The sequence below is a fragment of the Coffea arabica genome, chromosome 5c (genome assembly GCF_036785885.1).
Source record: "Coffea arabica cultivar ET-39 chromosome 5c, Coffea Arabica ET-39 HiFi, whole genome shotgun sequence".
Classification (NCBI taxonomy): Eukaryota; Viridiplantae; Streptophyta; class Magnoliopsida; order Gentianales; family Rubiaceae; genus Coffea; species Coffea arabica.
The window spans coordinates 39,501,877-39,517,574 of NC_092319.1; the positions used below are offsets into that span (position 1 = coordinate 39,501,877).

General features: G+C 36.4%; 1 protein-coding gene across 1 annotated transcript; it reads right to left on the reverse strand.

The window, feature by feature from the left end:
* Positions 1-2,529: 2,529 nt before the first annotated feature.
* On the reverse strand, positions 2,530-15,222 carry LOC113688036 (putative pentatricopeptide repeat-containing protein At5g37570). The gene is given in 8 exon segments (XM_027205624.2): positions 2,530-2,990; positions 4,687-4,802; positions 4,805-4,875; positions 6,256-6,418; positions 9,469-9,578; positions 9,581-9,659; positions 12,134-13,582; positions 14,830-15,222. Coding segments are annotated over 7 exon segments (1,998 nt in total). The 5' UTR covers positions 13,436-13,582; positions 14,830-15,222; the 3' UTR covers positions 2,530-2,833.
* Between the last annotated feature and the right edge of the window lie 476 nt (positions 15,223-15,698).

Genomic DNA, 15,698 nt, shown 5'->3' on the forward strand with positions numbered 1-15,698 from the left:
ACTCCAGTTTAGCTCCAGAGATCTCATTCCCCTCCAGCGAAAATCTTTGTAATAATTTAGTTAAGTCACCCTCCATAGATATATTCTGAGATGCTAGCGGGTATAATCTCTCTGAACTTAGAAGTTACGCCTTTTCAACTACCAGCCAAGTTTTAGTAAAAGAGAAGACACAAAGAGTAGCTAAGAAGTAAAGAAGCGAAAAAAGCAGGGGACAAAAAACAAGCACATCTAGACCAAACTAACACAGTAAATAGGACCAGCCAGGCTTACGACAAGAGAAACAGATTACACAGACAAATAATAAACGCTGTAAAAACTAATGCACATGTACAGGCCCTACCTCTGAAACGGGAGCAAGGAAAGGAGATAATCAAGTTTTACCTTGCTTTCAGCTGTTCATAAAGTGTAGGACTCAGACTACCTTGTGTTCCCCCTGGAGAGACATCCTTGAATTTCCTTGAGTACGATGGTTTAAGCTGCATTAATCTAACCTTGGTAACAGAATCAGATTGGTAGTGGTGGTGGTTGGAATATCTTGGGAAGAAAGTGCGGGATAGTGTAAATTTTGAAAAGGTTTGAAAACATGCTGAAACTCCCACCAAAGGGAGGTTGGCTCTTACCCCAAGAGAGAGCTTCCTCTACACTAGAGAGAGGATGAAACTTTGAGTTAGTATTACTCCTTAAAAAAATTATTTGCCCCTGAAGTGAAGATTAGCGTTCAGAGTCTTTAGACACTTTCGGTCAAAAATTGGAAATTTTGTCAAATTTTACTCAAAAATTGGAAAATCGCGGTTCACGGTACGAGTCGGTTTAATGGTTTGAACGGTTTTTTAACGAGTTTGACCAGTTCTTGATCCAAGTCAACTTAAGTTATGAATCGGACCGAACACATGACCGGTTCGCGGTCGAATCGATCGAACCGGCCTATCTGATCCGGGTTTAAAAACATTGGGTACAGTCGGTTAGTTCGGATACATTGTTGCTCATTGGTGCGCATCGATTTCCTTTGTCAGTTATAAAAAGCAATTGGATTCTGACAACTGAAGTTGGTGGTGGGCCACTAGAATCTCCAATGAACCAACAAGTTCCGTAGGCAAAAGCTCATGTGTCATTTGAATATGACTTGAATTATTATTATTAGCTTGCTTGTTAGTTGATTACATTTGATTTAAAAGATTACTATTACATCAATAGTTTATTACATTTAATTAGTGTTAATTTATTACATTTGATTAGTATTTGAATTAGTTTAATTAGCAATAATTTATTAATTAATAGTGTTATTAGTATTAACTGTATTATATCTGCCTGTTCAGTACAAGTACTATTTAATACACGTTATTGCATCTTCTTGTTTAGGGTTTACAAGTATTTAAGGTTTCTGTTGCTATTTAGTGCAAGTAGTTACTATTAATTATATTTAATATCTTCTTGTTTAGGATCGATTGATTGAATGTCATACTAGAAATAGTACCACCACAAAGCAATAATACAAGTACTATTTAACAAATAGTAATAGTAACAGTAAAAGTAAACAGTACTAACAAAAATAATAGTAGTAAATATTAACCATAAAGAAAAGTCACGGTAATAATAATAATAAAGTAAATAGTAATATTAAAAATAAATAGTTAATAATAGAAAAGGCAAATGGTGAATAGTAAAAGTAAATAGTAAATAGTAAAAGTAATTACTCAGTAATAGTAATAGTGAACAAAAAATTGTGATAAAAGTTTCATTAATAAAAAAGTAGTAAGTAGTAGTAATTACTTAGTAATAGTAATACTAGGAATAGTGAATAAAAAATAGTAATAAGTATTTCATTAATACTAATTAGGAATCATTAAATTATAACATAGGAATAGCATAAGTTACCGTTAATTTTATGTTTAAGGACAAATTTGTGCTTGTCTAATTATTCTATTACTTATTACTAGTGAATAATAATTTGTGATTGTTTTATTATGGATGTGATTAATTTAGTATAGTTAATGTAAATTCATGTTTGGAATCACGTAAGTGCTTGAATATAAAATAAATAATATTCACAATATTAAGTAAAAAATGTCAATATACCTTGCATTGGTGATTCAGTTTTATTGGAGAGACAAAATAGTGGAGACCTGAGGATCACTTTCATATGATCCACTGAGGTGCAAAACCATATTAGTACTAAATTTCCCATCGCAGAGAACACTAGTACCAGATTAACTAGCAGATTGTGATTCATTTTGCAGTACAATATTATCAATTATTTCCTGACTTTCATTGTTTAAGATTCATGAGAAATTTACCTCCAGTTCAATCCTTTTCCAATTTACCCAACTATCCAGAGTTAACAGATTCAGAAGTAGAACTCAGCCACCAAAAATAAAAAATAAATTAAAGAAAGCCATTCATGTCCAATTAACAAATGGCATCAAGGGTGGAATCGCATTGATTTTAGGTGGACTGCCTAAAAGCAATTCGTACCAAAAAATTCTGTTGATAACAATTCCATACATAATTTATAAAGTCGTTACCCTGATATTACAAGGAATGCTGCTCCTTGATTTTATAAATTCTCGTCCAACATATAATTACGCACTAAAATCTACTCATCATTGCTATATCCTTGAATTTGCAGCAGGAAACACAAAAGGATTTTCCTGTTCAAATTTTCAGTATAGCAAAAAAGACGAGTACTTTATTGTTTCATATGTAGATTCTAAATCTCTGTGGATGCATGTAACGTCAGTCAGAGAGGCTTGGTACATATAGGGGTTTGGAAAACATATTTTCAATAGGCACTGCTACCAACTCTCGATGTTCCTCATCATGTTTCGGGCGATATTCAAAGTGCAGCAGAAGAGTCCAAAAAGTTCTTCTCCTTCAAGCTTTCAACTGTTTCCTTGATGCTTTGCTCAAGGGGAATGAATTCAAGACCTAAGCTTTTTGCCTTCTCCTTGGAAACCTGGTACGTCGGCACAAATGGCTTGTCATCAGCGCACCTACAAAGGTTATTCACCAAAAAACATCAAAGGCTTGATAAAAATAATAAATAGTGTTGAATTGGGGCAATAGTCAAGTAAAAGTTCGCTCATAGAAGTGATGTTTTTTACTTCCTCATCAGTCTTTGATGAGCCAAATTAAATGAACAGCAGGTGATGGACAGGAAAATTCATTGCCATTAGTACAGGATATGTACTGCTGTAAGCATAATGCTTGAATAAAGGTTAACGATACTCACACACCCTTTTTAGCTTGCACACCCCTTCTACATTCTCTAGGCTATATTGAAAGGCATAGTAGCCAAAATACATAGTAGGGGATGCACAAGATGTTAAAAAGGGTGCGTGAATCTCATTAACCTTAAAGGAATTACTACAAGGCATGACATCTTCATGTACAAATCATATGAAGAATGTTTATCCACTCAATGCAACATCAAATAAAGCACTAAAGGAAAAAAATGCAGTAAAATTTTGCTCAACTTCACATATTATGTATATATCTCACCATTTAGACATGATTCCAAGTAAGGTACGGTCACAAGGGTAAAAAATCTGATTGCAATGAAGAAAGGTCAAAACTTGCACATCAACAATTTAAACTGACCATCCATCATGTCTTTTGCCACCTCAAAAATTTCCCTGATGTTCAATAACACATCTATCTGCCATCCTACCAAATCAGGTCGCCAGGCATAGACGCTTTTCTTGGTTCAACAATTAGTAGAAAACCAGTATACTAGCTTAGTGCATATGCAGATTGGTGTTCAAGGAATTCTGAATATTTGTGAATAACTAATGCATGCTCTTACCACGAGTGGGCAAAAACTATAATGATGTCATGGTAGTCATGTACACATTATCAATTCACAGGACTTCTAGTAAGAATCTATCTAGACTAGAAGTCTTCATGAAAGGCAAAGTATTGAGCTGATTTCATCGTATTGATTTGGGAATGAATATGCACATTTAAGACAGAAAAGCCACAAGTTTGGGGAGAAGATCGTGCCAATAAAGAACAGGTCTCAGGAGTTAAGCAAGAGGAAATTTTAGAATGCAACCTACATCAGAGTAGGTTATCAAACAGCCAATTGCAAGCTAAATGAAAATTCCAACATGATCATGTGACCTGATATGCTCAATCCAAAAGATTTTCTAATATCTGAAAGACATATCCGTAGAGCGAAGGTTCCAAGAACTAAACCAGAAATACGAGGATTAGATTTCTTAGTTGAAGTACTTAATAAATTGACTATCTAGTTACTGTTAACTTTCCTGAACGTTCTGAAACTGAATTCGATTTCAAATAGCAAAAGCTTCAAAAACTTGTCAATTCAACATACAGAACCCTTGACAAGAACTTCCAAAACACAATTGGCGGTAAGTTCAGGTATTTAAGCTTTTACGAAACACTGAACTTATCCAGATAATGCAAACAATGTTAATTGAAATACTTATCCACGGAAAAAGTTTCCTAAAATATATTCTGCCATTAGTTGCAGACACCTGATGTATCACAGTTAGGAGTCCCAAACATGATTTATGCAAGGGGCCAAATCATGAAAGGCATAATAGATCCTGACAGAAAAATCTGAGACGCACATGGACATGCATGAAATTTCCAAATATAATCCTATGTCACAAATGTAAATCTCTAAATGCACAGTCAAATCTAAATTACAGAGCTTGAACTTACTTTTCTGGAAGTTTTGAGGAAGGATAAATTTCACGCAAGATCTTCACAACTTCAGAGTAGTGTACCACTCTTTCGACCAGGCAGTATCGTCCACTAGCAGATGGATTTTCAAAAGCTATAGTATATGTGCATTAGCAACATCTTTGACATCAACCCAGCCCATAGAAGAATTTGGAAATGTTTCTGCACCTGCATTCAGCATAGAAGAAAACAATCAACAAAACAGACTGATAAATTAAAAAAACTAAAGGAAGAAAGAAAATTACATGAAGTATTCAATGACAGTCAATACATGAATCAGTCTAAGATTAGAATGCACAGAATATCAATCACACAAAAGAAATGTTTCATATCACCATCTCTTCTCTCTCTACAAATGAACATAATCAAGCAAAGAGAAAAATAGAAGGAAAAACATTTGCTCAAAGCATACCCATGTCTATACTGATTACTTAATATTTCATGTATTTCAATACTTGATTAAGAAAGCATCAGGAATTCTAAACAATGTAAAACATCATTACAAGGCAATTGTAAAACATCCCTTCAAGAAAACTAGCCAATTGAAACAAACATTTTCAAGAAACAAAAAAGAACCAAAATTTTTCAACCAGAAAAGCAACAACAAATAAAGATCAACAAAATGAGCATATACACAGACATATATCATTTTAGAAACACCTTCTGCTGCGCACAAAAACATATTAGACTCTAGTTAACCTCCAAATGACCATGACATCTACCTTGGGAAACTCGACTTCATGAGAGAAGCAGAAAGCTCATGAAAGGCTTTGCAATATAGCAAAACTCCATATCACATTAATCTTAAGTACATAAGTAGGCCACCTCAAGGGTGCTTTGGCCCTTTACATAAATTCTCAAGTTCATTTCAATTGAATCAGAGATTTAGAAGTTCTATCTTGATTAAAATTGTCCCCACACTCTCATATATATCTAAGGCACTCCTTGTAGTTAGCTAACTAGTTGCTGGTATGGTAAACTTTCACAGCATGGATACATAAAACTCTACTAGGCCATAGAATGCTCAACCAATATTATCAAAAGTACTCCGCTACTATTAATTAATTATTATCCAGAATGTTACCATCACCTCTTTATTTTTTATGTGTTTTAATTTTTTTTATTCAACTTAGACTCAAATGTAAGAAAATATGTTTTCTAGGCTGTAGATATGAGTAAGTATAGGCAGAGAAAGTAAAGATAAGTTATACGGCTAAGTTAAAAACTCAGAAAAAAAAAAGGAAAAGAGAAAGAAGAAGAAGAAGAAGAACAAAAAAGTCAGTTTCTATGTTCTGAGAACATCTGTATCTGCATTATTTTCACCACCATCTGCAAAGTGGCATCATTAGCACCATAAAGGTCAGCTTTAAAGCCTTTTTCCAATCCACTCACTTGCCCTTAAAAGCATAATCAAGGAATAAAAGATCAAAAGATGACCAACAGAATATCATACACATCTGTAACACCAAAAAATAAATAAGCACTGATCCAACAAAAAGAACATATACCAAGAAATTAATTGAGTTCATAATTTCATGATGTCCATACCGTTTATTAAATTCAAAATTGCAGCAGCACTGGTGTTAAGTGTTGGCTGTAACAGAGGCCCAATCACCATAGCTGGGTTTATCGTTACCATGTCTAAACCTTTCTCTTTTACAAACTTCCAGGCAGCATCCTCAGCCAATGTCTTTGAGAGAACATACCATAACTGGAAGAAAATAATAAGAAAAAATACCGGCATCAAATATAATGTTTAGTATGAATATTAAATCACACCAAAAGCCATGTTAACTACTTGGACTGTCTAGCTAACAGTTACTCAATTATATGTCTCTATCAATTTAGGAGGCATCATGAGCAAATTGTCTTCAAATCTCATGAAAATTTTAACTTGGGTTTCTCTGATGAGTTTGTGCAGCACAGAGAACTGGTACTTGTCTAAAATGCTTTAACAGGCCAGTGGTAAAAGATGCTATTCTGGTATAGTATTTGGACATGAAAACAAAATTACAACAGTTACTAAATGGTAATGGAAGATAACCAAGTAATTATCTAAGACTAATTCATTAATCAATAAAAGCATATCATTAGACATACAAAAAATTTCTTCCTTTACATCTTGCCTTAATATTACAATACCATGCAGACACAAATGGGACAAAATGAGTGCACCAATTAAAGCTCCATTCAAGCAAACATAGACTTGTCTGACAAGACAATATAACATGACTATAGCCAAAGCCAAGGTGAGGCATTCAGCTGTAATCTAGTTTCCAAGTTCCATTCTATGAAACCCAGAATCCAGAAGATGAGCGCTTTCTCTCCTTTCTTACATAAATTTTGTGGAACGCTTATCGGAGTACTTCAATTGAAAAATTGTAATATTGAGCTTCTGGCATCACATAGTATTAGTCTGGCAACCATACAAGGACAGAAATTTCAGGTAGTTAATAATCTGGGACACAAGTCCTTCAATCAGGAAAAGGTTCCTTTCAACTAAAAGTTCGAAAATTTATGTAGACACTTTAGCCATGGGTTCAATGTCAACATGCATCAAGAAGCTATTTTGATACAAAGTGCATGTTGTTAGAAGTAATAAGGGTATTTAGGCCAATAAGTAAATCTGTCTCTTCCTAGGGATCTGAATGATAAGTTATCACAGCTCTTCTATTTTTGCTGTTCCCCCCTTTTCTCCCTTCTACTTCTTTCACAATTCTCTATTACTTTCCTGGTATCAGAGCTAAAGATGACAAAACAGTAGATTTACCTTGTTGGGCAAAGTAAACAATAGGAACTTCTTGTTCTGATACAGAGAAATATAGGAGAATGATTCGAAGGGTTGAACTAGACAATTATTTCATGGAAACAGGTACCTTTTTTAATGCTTTATACCAGTATTGACTAAAGCAGAGGCAAAATTAAGATGCTTTATACCAGCATTCATTGGTTTTTCTTCCTCTTTTTTATGACAGGTACCCTTTCCTATTGGAATTATCAAACCACCAGTAGAGATGATTGCTTTTTTATTTAAGGATGACAACTCCGGAGGAGATCCAGAAAAAATATGGGAAACATCGTCCATTTCAATCCTATTCCTGTTAGCCATCAGACAGAAAAAGCATCTGATCTGGCAAACTAAATTTGGAACACTTTTTGGGAAATGACATTTATAGTACAATCCAATAACTATAACAACAGCAAAAACTAGGCCACTAGGAAAGATAATAATAAGAATTCCACACACAAAACGAGTTCTGAACTCTCTTCCTATACAAACGTGAACCTTAAGCTCCCAAGCAGTGGGACGAACACAGGGCTCTGACTGTGTGCCTGTTTCTCAATTGCATTTACATCAAAGAAGGTTCCCCCAAAAGAGGTTCCTTAAGTTAGTCAGTGTTCATACGCAGAGAGATAGAGAGAGAGAGAGGCCACCTCAAATATCTAAAACTTCTCGTTGATGATATTCAAGACATAGTGGAAGCAGCTAGAAGAGAGCAGTAAAAGTAATTTTCAATTACTTATCCATAACTAGGACACTAAAGTAGGGCAAATGACCCTACCATAATGAGCTCAAAATCACAATGATGGAAAATCTAAACAGAGTTGAATAAGGAACATGTATACAATTGGATGCTAAGGGTTATATAGATTTACTTATTTCAGGGTCTGGTTGTAAAATTTACAGCTTTAGATACTTAAAAATTTGCTATAACCTAGGGAATCTGAAAATCCTTTTTGGGTTTCCTCCAGAAATTTCACCTTTTGGCTTTTCACTAGCTCAGCCTAAGTTACGTGTCTGGGAGTTTTGATATCTTTTAGTTCATTTGTAGCTTACACGGTTCAGTTCTTCCTGTCAACAGATTTTTCTGGTTCTAGACTGCCACCATACGCTGCTCAGTTTTCAGTAAAATCTTTAATTAATAGTAGTTTATAGTGTGCCCAAGCTTAATATCATCCAATCGCCTATCCTTTGGAGGGCAGAAAGAACACCCAACATAGAACTGAAGAAATTTTCCTCCATCATTTTTGATTGGCCATGTACCTTTTACACGGTTCAAGAAAACAGCCTGCCATAACAGGTGAAATATCACCAATTACCAAATTCCTTGAAATATCCATTTTTTGCTTTCACGTGTGTGCTTTGTCTCGAGACTTTTAATTCCGAGGTTTATACAAAAGTCACAGATATTAATGCATTAACTAGATGTCCAGTTAACTACACCTCCAGTTAAAATGGACAATTGCAAACAGGATGGAGTAATTATCCTGAAACCTTGACAAATGAATATTGTGGCACCAGCCTTAAATGTCTTAAGGTAAGAATCCATCAGATGTCATGAAAACACGGCCTTTTATCAATGGTTGTTAAAAGGTTTAAAAAGTATCTGATTTAAAGCAAATAGACTCTCCAATGCTGAAAGCGCCCTACATCTCAACTTCTCATATAACAGAAATAAAGAAACCACACAAGCAGAATTGTTTCAGTTGATGCATATTTGAATATTTTTCAGTGGCATTATGATGTGATACATGTAAGCCTATTTTAGTGACATGCACTTTATCTACAGAGAGTTTATGAGCATTTGCTACTCAAGTATCTTATATTCTGAGCCATATCTATAGTTTAGGCCAACAGGAAAGTAAAACAAAAGCTTATGGAACACAGTGCAATGGTGTTTGCTATACATGACAGCAGACATGCCAGTATATCAAGAGTAATTGTTTAAGTTCATGCAAGAGAAAGTGACATTTACAGACCTTCGTTTGCTTGCAAAATTCAGGAAGAGACCACCAAGTCTCATCAACCACCACGTCTGGAGTACGAGGCTTGCCGTTGAAGGCAACTGCAGCTATAGAGGATGTTAAACCACTCTTTTAACAGATGGAGATTTTGCACATGATCCCAGAACATTAAGAGTCCCTTTTAGAGCAGGATCAATCAATTCAGCCTGTCAACAAAGAATTCCTTATGGTGACTCACAGCCATAACAAATCACTCACCTTGCTAAGATGAAGTAATAGAAAACCCATTAGCAGAGATATTTAAATTTAAAAAAAAAACTAACTTCAATTTCAAGGAATAGTGCTAATTTGATACTTAATTCATTAACCATGCAATAAGTCAAGAGGACAAAGGGCTCATTAACCATGCAATAAGTCAAGAGGACAAAAGGCTCAACAGTAAGTGAGGCTCCTTTAGCAAATATACCCTGCTTCTATCAGGGTTTAAGAAAGATTTGCACCAGTTAAAACAATTATTCGTCTACTTTTAGGTCGGACAATGGTTTCACATAACTTAAAATAAGGACTACTAATAAAGTTAATACAAGCAACACGGTGTTTACTTTTGAGTCCACATATATGAATTGGTCAACAGACATTTTGCAGACATCAAATATTGGTTTTCACCTCAAAGTCATCACCTACAGAGTTGACATACTGAAGGAAAACTCAAGACAAAGACATTTAAAATTAGCTTCTGCCAAAATGAAGCTCTTCAAGCATACTTGTATGTCTGATATTAACATTTCCTTAGCATGGCACTTCTATTTATTTGCATTTTGGCCCTTCTTGAGGTATCTATTAGCTTTCAAAAAATACAAGAGCCCTGAAGCTACAATTTAACTGCCAGCCCAGCAATACCCATTCGGTAACAAGTTCCAAGCCTAAGTTCATACTTACTACGAATTAGTTCAAAGAAAAATTCCTCTTAAAAGAATACAGCAGACATGCTTTCAATCCTTAGTCAAATAAGGGACGATCTGAACATAGGGCTGAACATGATTTGAAAGCAAACTCAATGAATAGAAAGAGTCAACAGTACAACAGACAGCACTGAAGTGTTGCCTACATGACATGGAAAAACATTGCTAATTGACTGAAGTCAGCAAGGGAAGGCTCTGAAAGACTATCTGGGGTATCCTGTGGTTATGGTACAAATGAGTCCAATCAAGGGAAGGGAGAGAGAGAGATCACCCAATGCATAGAACCTGTACCCTTAGAACATCAAGGCAGCACACTAAGCAGTTCATGGAACTACCCACCACCTCTTTTTTAGCTTCCCTCAAATAGCTTGAGCATCTTTGAGATCGACAATCATACATTTCTCAACGACGCATCAACTGTTACTTATTTCTTGTTTTAAATAGACAGACAGAACAAATTAGGGCCATAGACATGCATTAGTTTGGTGAAGCAAGGAACCATATCGAGTATCTTCTTTTGTAAGATAAGTAGGATGCTCTTTTCTCTTTTCCTAAATGTTGAAAAGGAGATTGATGACAACAGTTAGCACCATCTAACCAGCTGCCCAAAAAAAAAAAAAAGGATGGCTTCAAAAAAAAGTTATTTACCTAAAAGCAGAGAACACAATATTGAAACTATACTGAAAAGGGTGCAACAAATGAGTAATTTCAAATGTGCATACAGAAAAAGAGAGAAGATTTTCGAAAAACTGCACAAATGTAAAAGATAACAAGAAAAAGCACTGAAGTAGCATACATTTGACCAAATTTTTGTCACTGAAGAATTTATTAGACTTTAGAGTCATCATTCCTGAACCCTCATAAGTCAAATTCTGGAATTCTAACACTAAATGAGCAACCCTCACAGATTGACAAGATTGCCTGCTCGGATTAATCATGTCAGAAAACATAACCTACTCAATATTCACAAATTGTATGTCCCTTCCTGGTCAGAGTGTTAATATCCAAACTCCCAGCAGAACAAACCTCAGATGTTCTCAAAATTGATATTTTGAATCCTAGCAGCCAGCAATTTTAAATTCAGTATTGAGCTTCTGAGGGCATCTAATGAGTGAAGAACTCAGTCCCAAGCTTCTTTCTAGAAAAGCTAATGTCTTTATACTAAGATTTTATACTTCATACTCAACTACAACTGGCTATCTTCCTTGGTATTGAGCTTCTGCTGGTGTCTGATGATTAAAGACCTTAGTCCCAGTCTTTTTTGTGGAAAAAGTAACTTCAATAAACCAAGATTTTCTACTTCATATCCAACTACAACCGGGAATTTTCTTGAGTCCTTTCTCCCTAATTTTGAGCCTCAAAAGTGAAACATCCAACCATTTATTTGCAGCAGCATAGATGTCTGATAACAACACATAATTCCCAGCATTTAAGGGCTCAAGCTCAATTAGTCTACATGCTACCTCCTCCCCCAATTCAAGGTCACAATGAAGCTTGCAAGCGCCAAGAAGTGCACCCCAAGCACCAGCATGAGGCTTTACGGGCATTGACTTAAGAATGTCGTAAGCATCTTTAAGCTTTCCTGATCGACCAAGAAGGTCAATGAGGCATGCATACTGATCCGGAGAAGGCTCAAGAGAGAATTCATTAACCATAGAGTCAAAATAATGGCAACCTTCCTTAATGAGACCAGCATGACTGCAAGCTGTTAGAATTACCGTAAAGGCTGTAGTATCAGGCACAAGTCCTTCCTTTAGCATCCTTTCAAACAGTGCCACAGCCTGTGGACCACTCCCATGAATGGATAGACCCTGTATCATTGAGCAGTATGAGATCACATCATGCGTGGGCATTTGCTCAAACAAGGTTGATGCTCTGTCCATGTTCCCACACTTGGCATTCATATCTATGAGAGCTGCAGCAACTTGAACACGCTTGAGATCAAATGAGCTTTGATGCATATAAGAATCAATTATTTTTGCTAATTCCAAACAACCCAATTGGGAACAAGCAGACATCAAGCTCACCATAGTGAACTCATCCGATTTGACGCTCCTACACTGCATCCTGTAAAACATCTGTATCGCCTCGCTGGGCTGTCCATTCTGGGCATACCCGGATATCAAGGCAGACCAGGATACAATATCTTTTTCATCTGATTGCTCGAATAACATTCTTGCAGACACCATGGCACCGGCCTTGGCATACCCATTAATCATAGTGGTATAGGAAATTGCATTCTTCACGGGCATCTCATTGAATAATTCCCTAGCACTCCTCAAATCACTGAATCTAACAAAGCCACTAATCATCGCATTCCAGGATGCTAAATTCCTATTAGTCATTTTATCAAACAAGTTCTTCGCCTCCAATGCCTCTCCGACATTCAGATAGCCAACAAGCATAGCCGTCCAAGAGACTTCGTTTCTAACGGGCATAATATCAAACATCTTCCGGGAGCACTCGATCTCCTTGCACTTGCCATAGAAGTCAACTAAGCTGGAACCCACGTACACATCAGTTTCAATACCACACCTTACTATTGACCCGTGGAGAATCCGCCCTTCCCTCAATGCCAAAACATTAGCACACTTGTTGATCAACGGCGGGAAAGTATACTTATCCGGGCTTGCATTCGTAGACTTTTTCATCCGATTGAAAAGCGAAAATGAATTGACCAAAGAGGAATGTCTACAGTAGCCCTTGAGTAGGGTGTTCCAAAGATAAATATTAGGCTGAATGGCGCGTTCGAAAACAGCGGTAGGGTAGGAGAGGTCAGAAGAGAGAGCGATGCAGAGGGACAGAAATTGGGTAATCAAAAAGGGATCCTGCTCGCAGCCCTTGTGGATGATGTGAGGGTGGACTTGCTCTAAGCTTCGGATGGTCTTGCACCGTTTTAAAAGTGATAAGATTGATGCCGTATAAGCAGATGATAATGTTGATGGTAAGGGGTCGAGACAAGCGGATGAGTATCGGCGGATCAAATTCATATGAGCATCGGTTGTGACTTTGTGAATCATAGTGGCGGAACAGCCGAGCAGACAGTGCTGGAGCTGCAGTGTCAGGATCCTGATGGACCAGTTTTGGAATTGGGAGGGAAATTAGAAAAGTAGAAGAAGAAGATTCAGAGAATTGCAATGTTTTAAAACCCGGACCGTCAATTGAACCTGTGAAGTGAAAGGGTCGAGGTTCAACCGGTCGGACCGGTTCAACCCCAGTTCAATAAATAAATAAACAAATAAATATATATATATATATATATATATATATAGACACACACCTATGCACAGAACAAGATATAAATGCTAAACCACAATTAACATAAGAGCAATATCAAACAATTAACACACACACAATTAACATAGTTATCAAACTTAAGACTATTCGTTTGTGGTTTTTACTCCTGCAATGCAACCGAAGTAAATATCTTCTGTTTGTGGTTTTGTTCTTGATAATCTACACACGTATTGAAAATACTCCTATTTACTTGTTTGTCCTTGAAAGAATTTTTGACAATTTTCTCAAAGATAAGCTAAAAAAGAAAGCAAATAGCCATCTGTCCCATGTTTCTTTGGTTTAAGACTTGCATCCGTTTTTGGGTGTGTTGGCTTCAAATGACATCAGAAAAAGGATACCCCTTTTTGAAAAAACTAGCAGAAGAGCACCGTGCGCAATTTAAGTGATGCGCACAATGAGTTGATATTCATGTAATTTATGGATTTTTGTGTTTTGTATAATTAGGGGTGCAAACGAGCCGAACCGAGTCAAACATTGAACTTATCGAGTCAGGCTTGATTACTGTACACGAGCTCGAGAAAATTGAGCTCGAGCTCGACTCGAATAAGTAAGAAGCTGGCTCAAGTTCGACTCAATAAGGCTTGATTTACTCAACTCAACAAGAGCTCAAATTGGCTCGAAAATTTCTGTCACTAAGCACATAATTTTTAAACGCAATCCATCCAGCTTGCATTTTCTAACAGGACAAGCTAAAAATTACCCCAGAATGAGAAAATAAAAAGTGAACAATCAAAAACTACAAACCAAAAATATTTCAATCAAACAGAAGGTATATTCCATGAAAATGTATGTAAGAAGTTAAGAAAAGAAACCCAATATTCTTACCAATCTTCAAAAAACAGTCCCTAATAATAATAACAGATCCAAATTCAAAAAAAAAAGGAGAAAAAGTACATTGACAGAAAGCCTTCTTCCAATCAATAATCAGTACAATCTCAATTCACCGATCATGATATAGAAAACAATTCAATACATGCGAAAGTCCAAATAAATTCTAAATAAATTGAGAGAAATTGGGGATCGAAATGGGAAAGAAGAGGCGATCTAATTCTAACGAAAGCTCTGTCGCCATTAACAGGAAAGAGGAAATTAATCAGGGAAGAAGAGAAAGGGCAACCTGTTCGCTTTGCCTGTTCGCGAGGCCCTCCACCAATAGAGCTGATGAAATGGGCGTTGGAGAGGGCGGCAGTGGTGGGAGTCGGAGATTGTTCGCTTTGCCTACCGTAGCTTCTAACTGGGAGTCGGAGAGAAATGGCGGCAGTGGTGGCAGAAGTGGCCAACAAACTGGGAGTCGGAAAGAAAGGGCTCTTCAATTGAAGGCCGGCAGTGGTGGTGGCAGAAGTGGCTTGAGCCTTGAAGACAGTGGTAGCGGCGGCTACGGCTTGCTTTTGATTTGGGGAAAGAAGAATGCCGACAGCAGAATAGCCGAGTGGGAAGAAGGAGATGTGTTTGTGACTTTGGGTCCACCGTCCTCCACTGTCTTGGTCCTTGGAGAAATTTTGTTATCTAGTTTCTAATTAGTAATTAGTTATATAAGTAGAGATATTTATGTAATTTCCTACTGCTCGTGAGCCGCTCGGACTTTCATACACATGACTCGAACTCGACTCGTGTTATAAACGAGCTGCTCGAGCTCGACTCGAACGTTGACCGAGCTGCTCGCGCGAGCAGATCAATTCGTTTGTATCCCTATGTATAATGAATGCAACTAAGGTGATATAATTATTAAATATATAATAAATAGGGTTTCAAATCTTTAGGGCTAATACATGGAACTACGGCGGTATAGTACTATAGTGTCATAATAAAAAAGAGTGAATGGCATAGTAATGGATAAGAAGGAGTTTCATTAAAAAGGATGCAAATTTCATCTGTGCGGATATTATTTTTTGGATGGAGATACTTATTAAATCATTTGTTGAAATGAGGTATAAAAATTGGATTAGTTATTTTGTAATATATATTTGGATTTACTAATATGCGTAT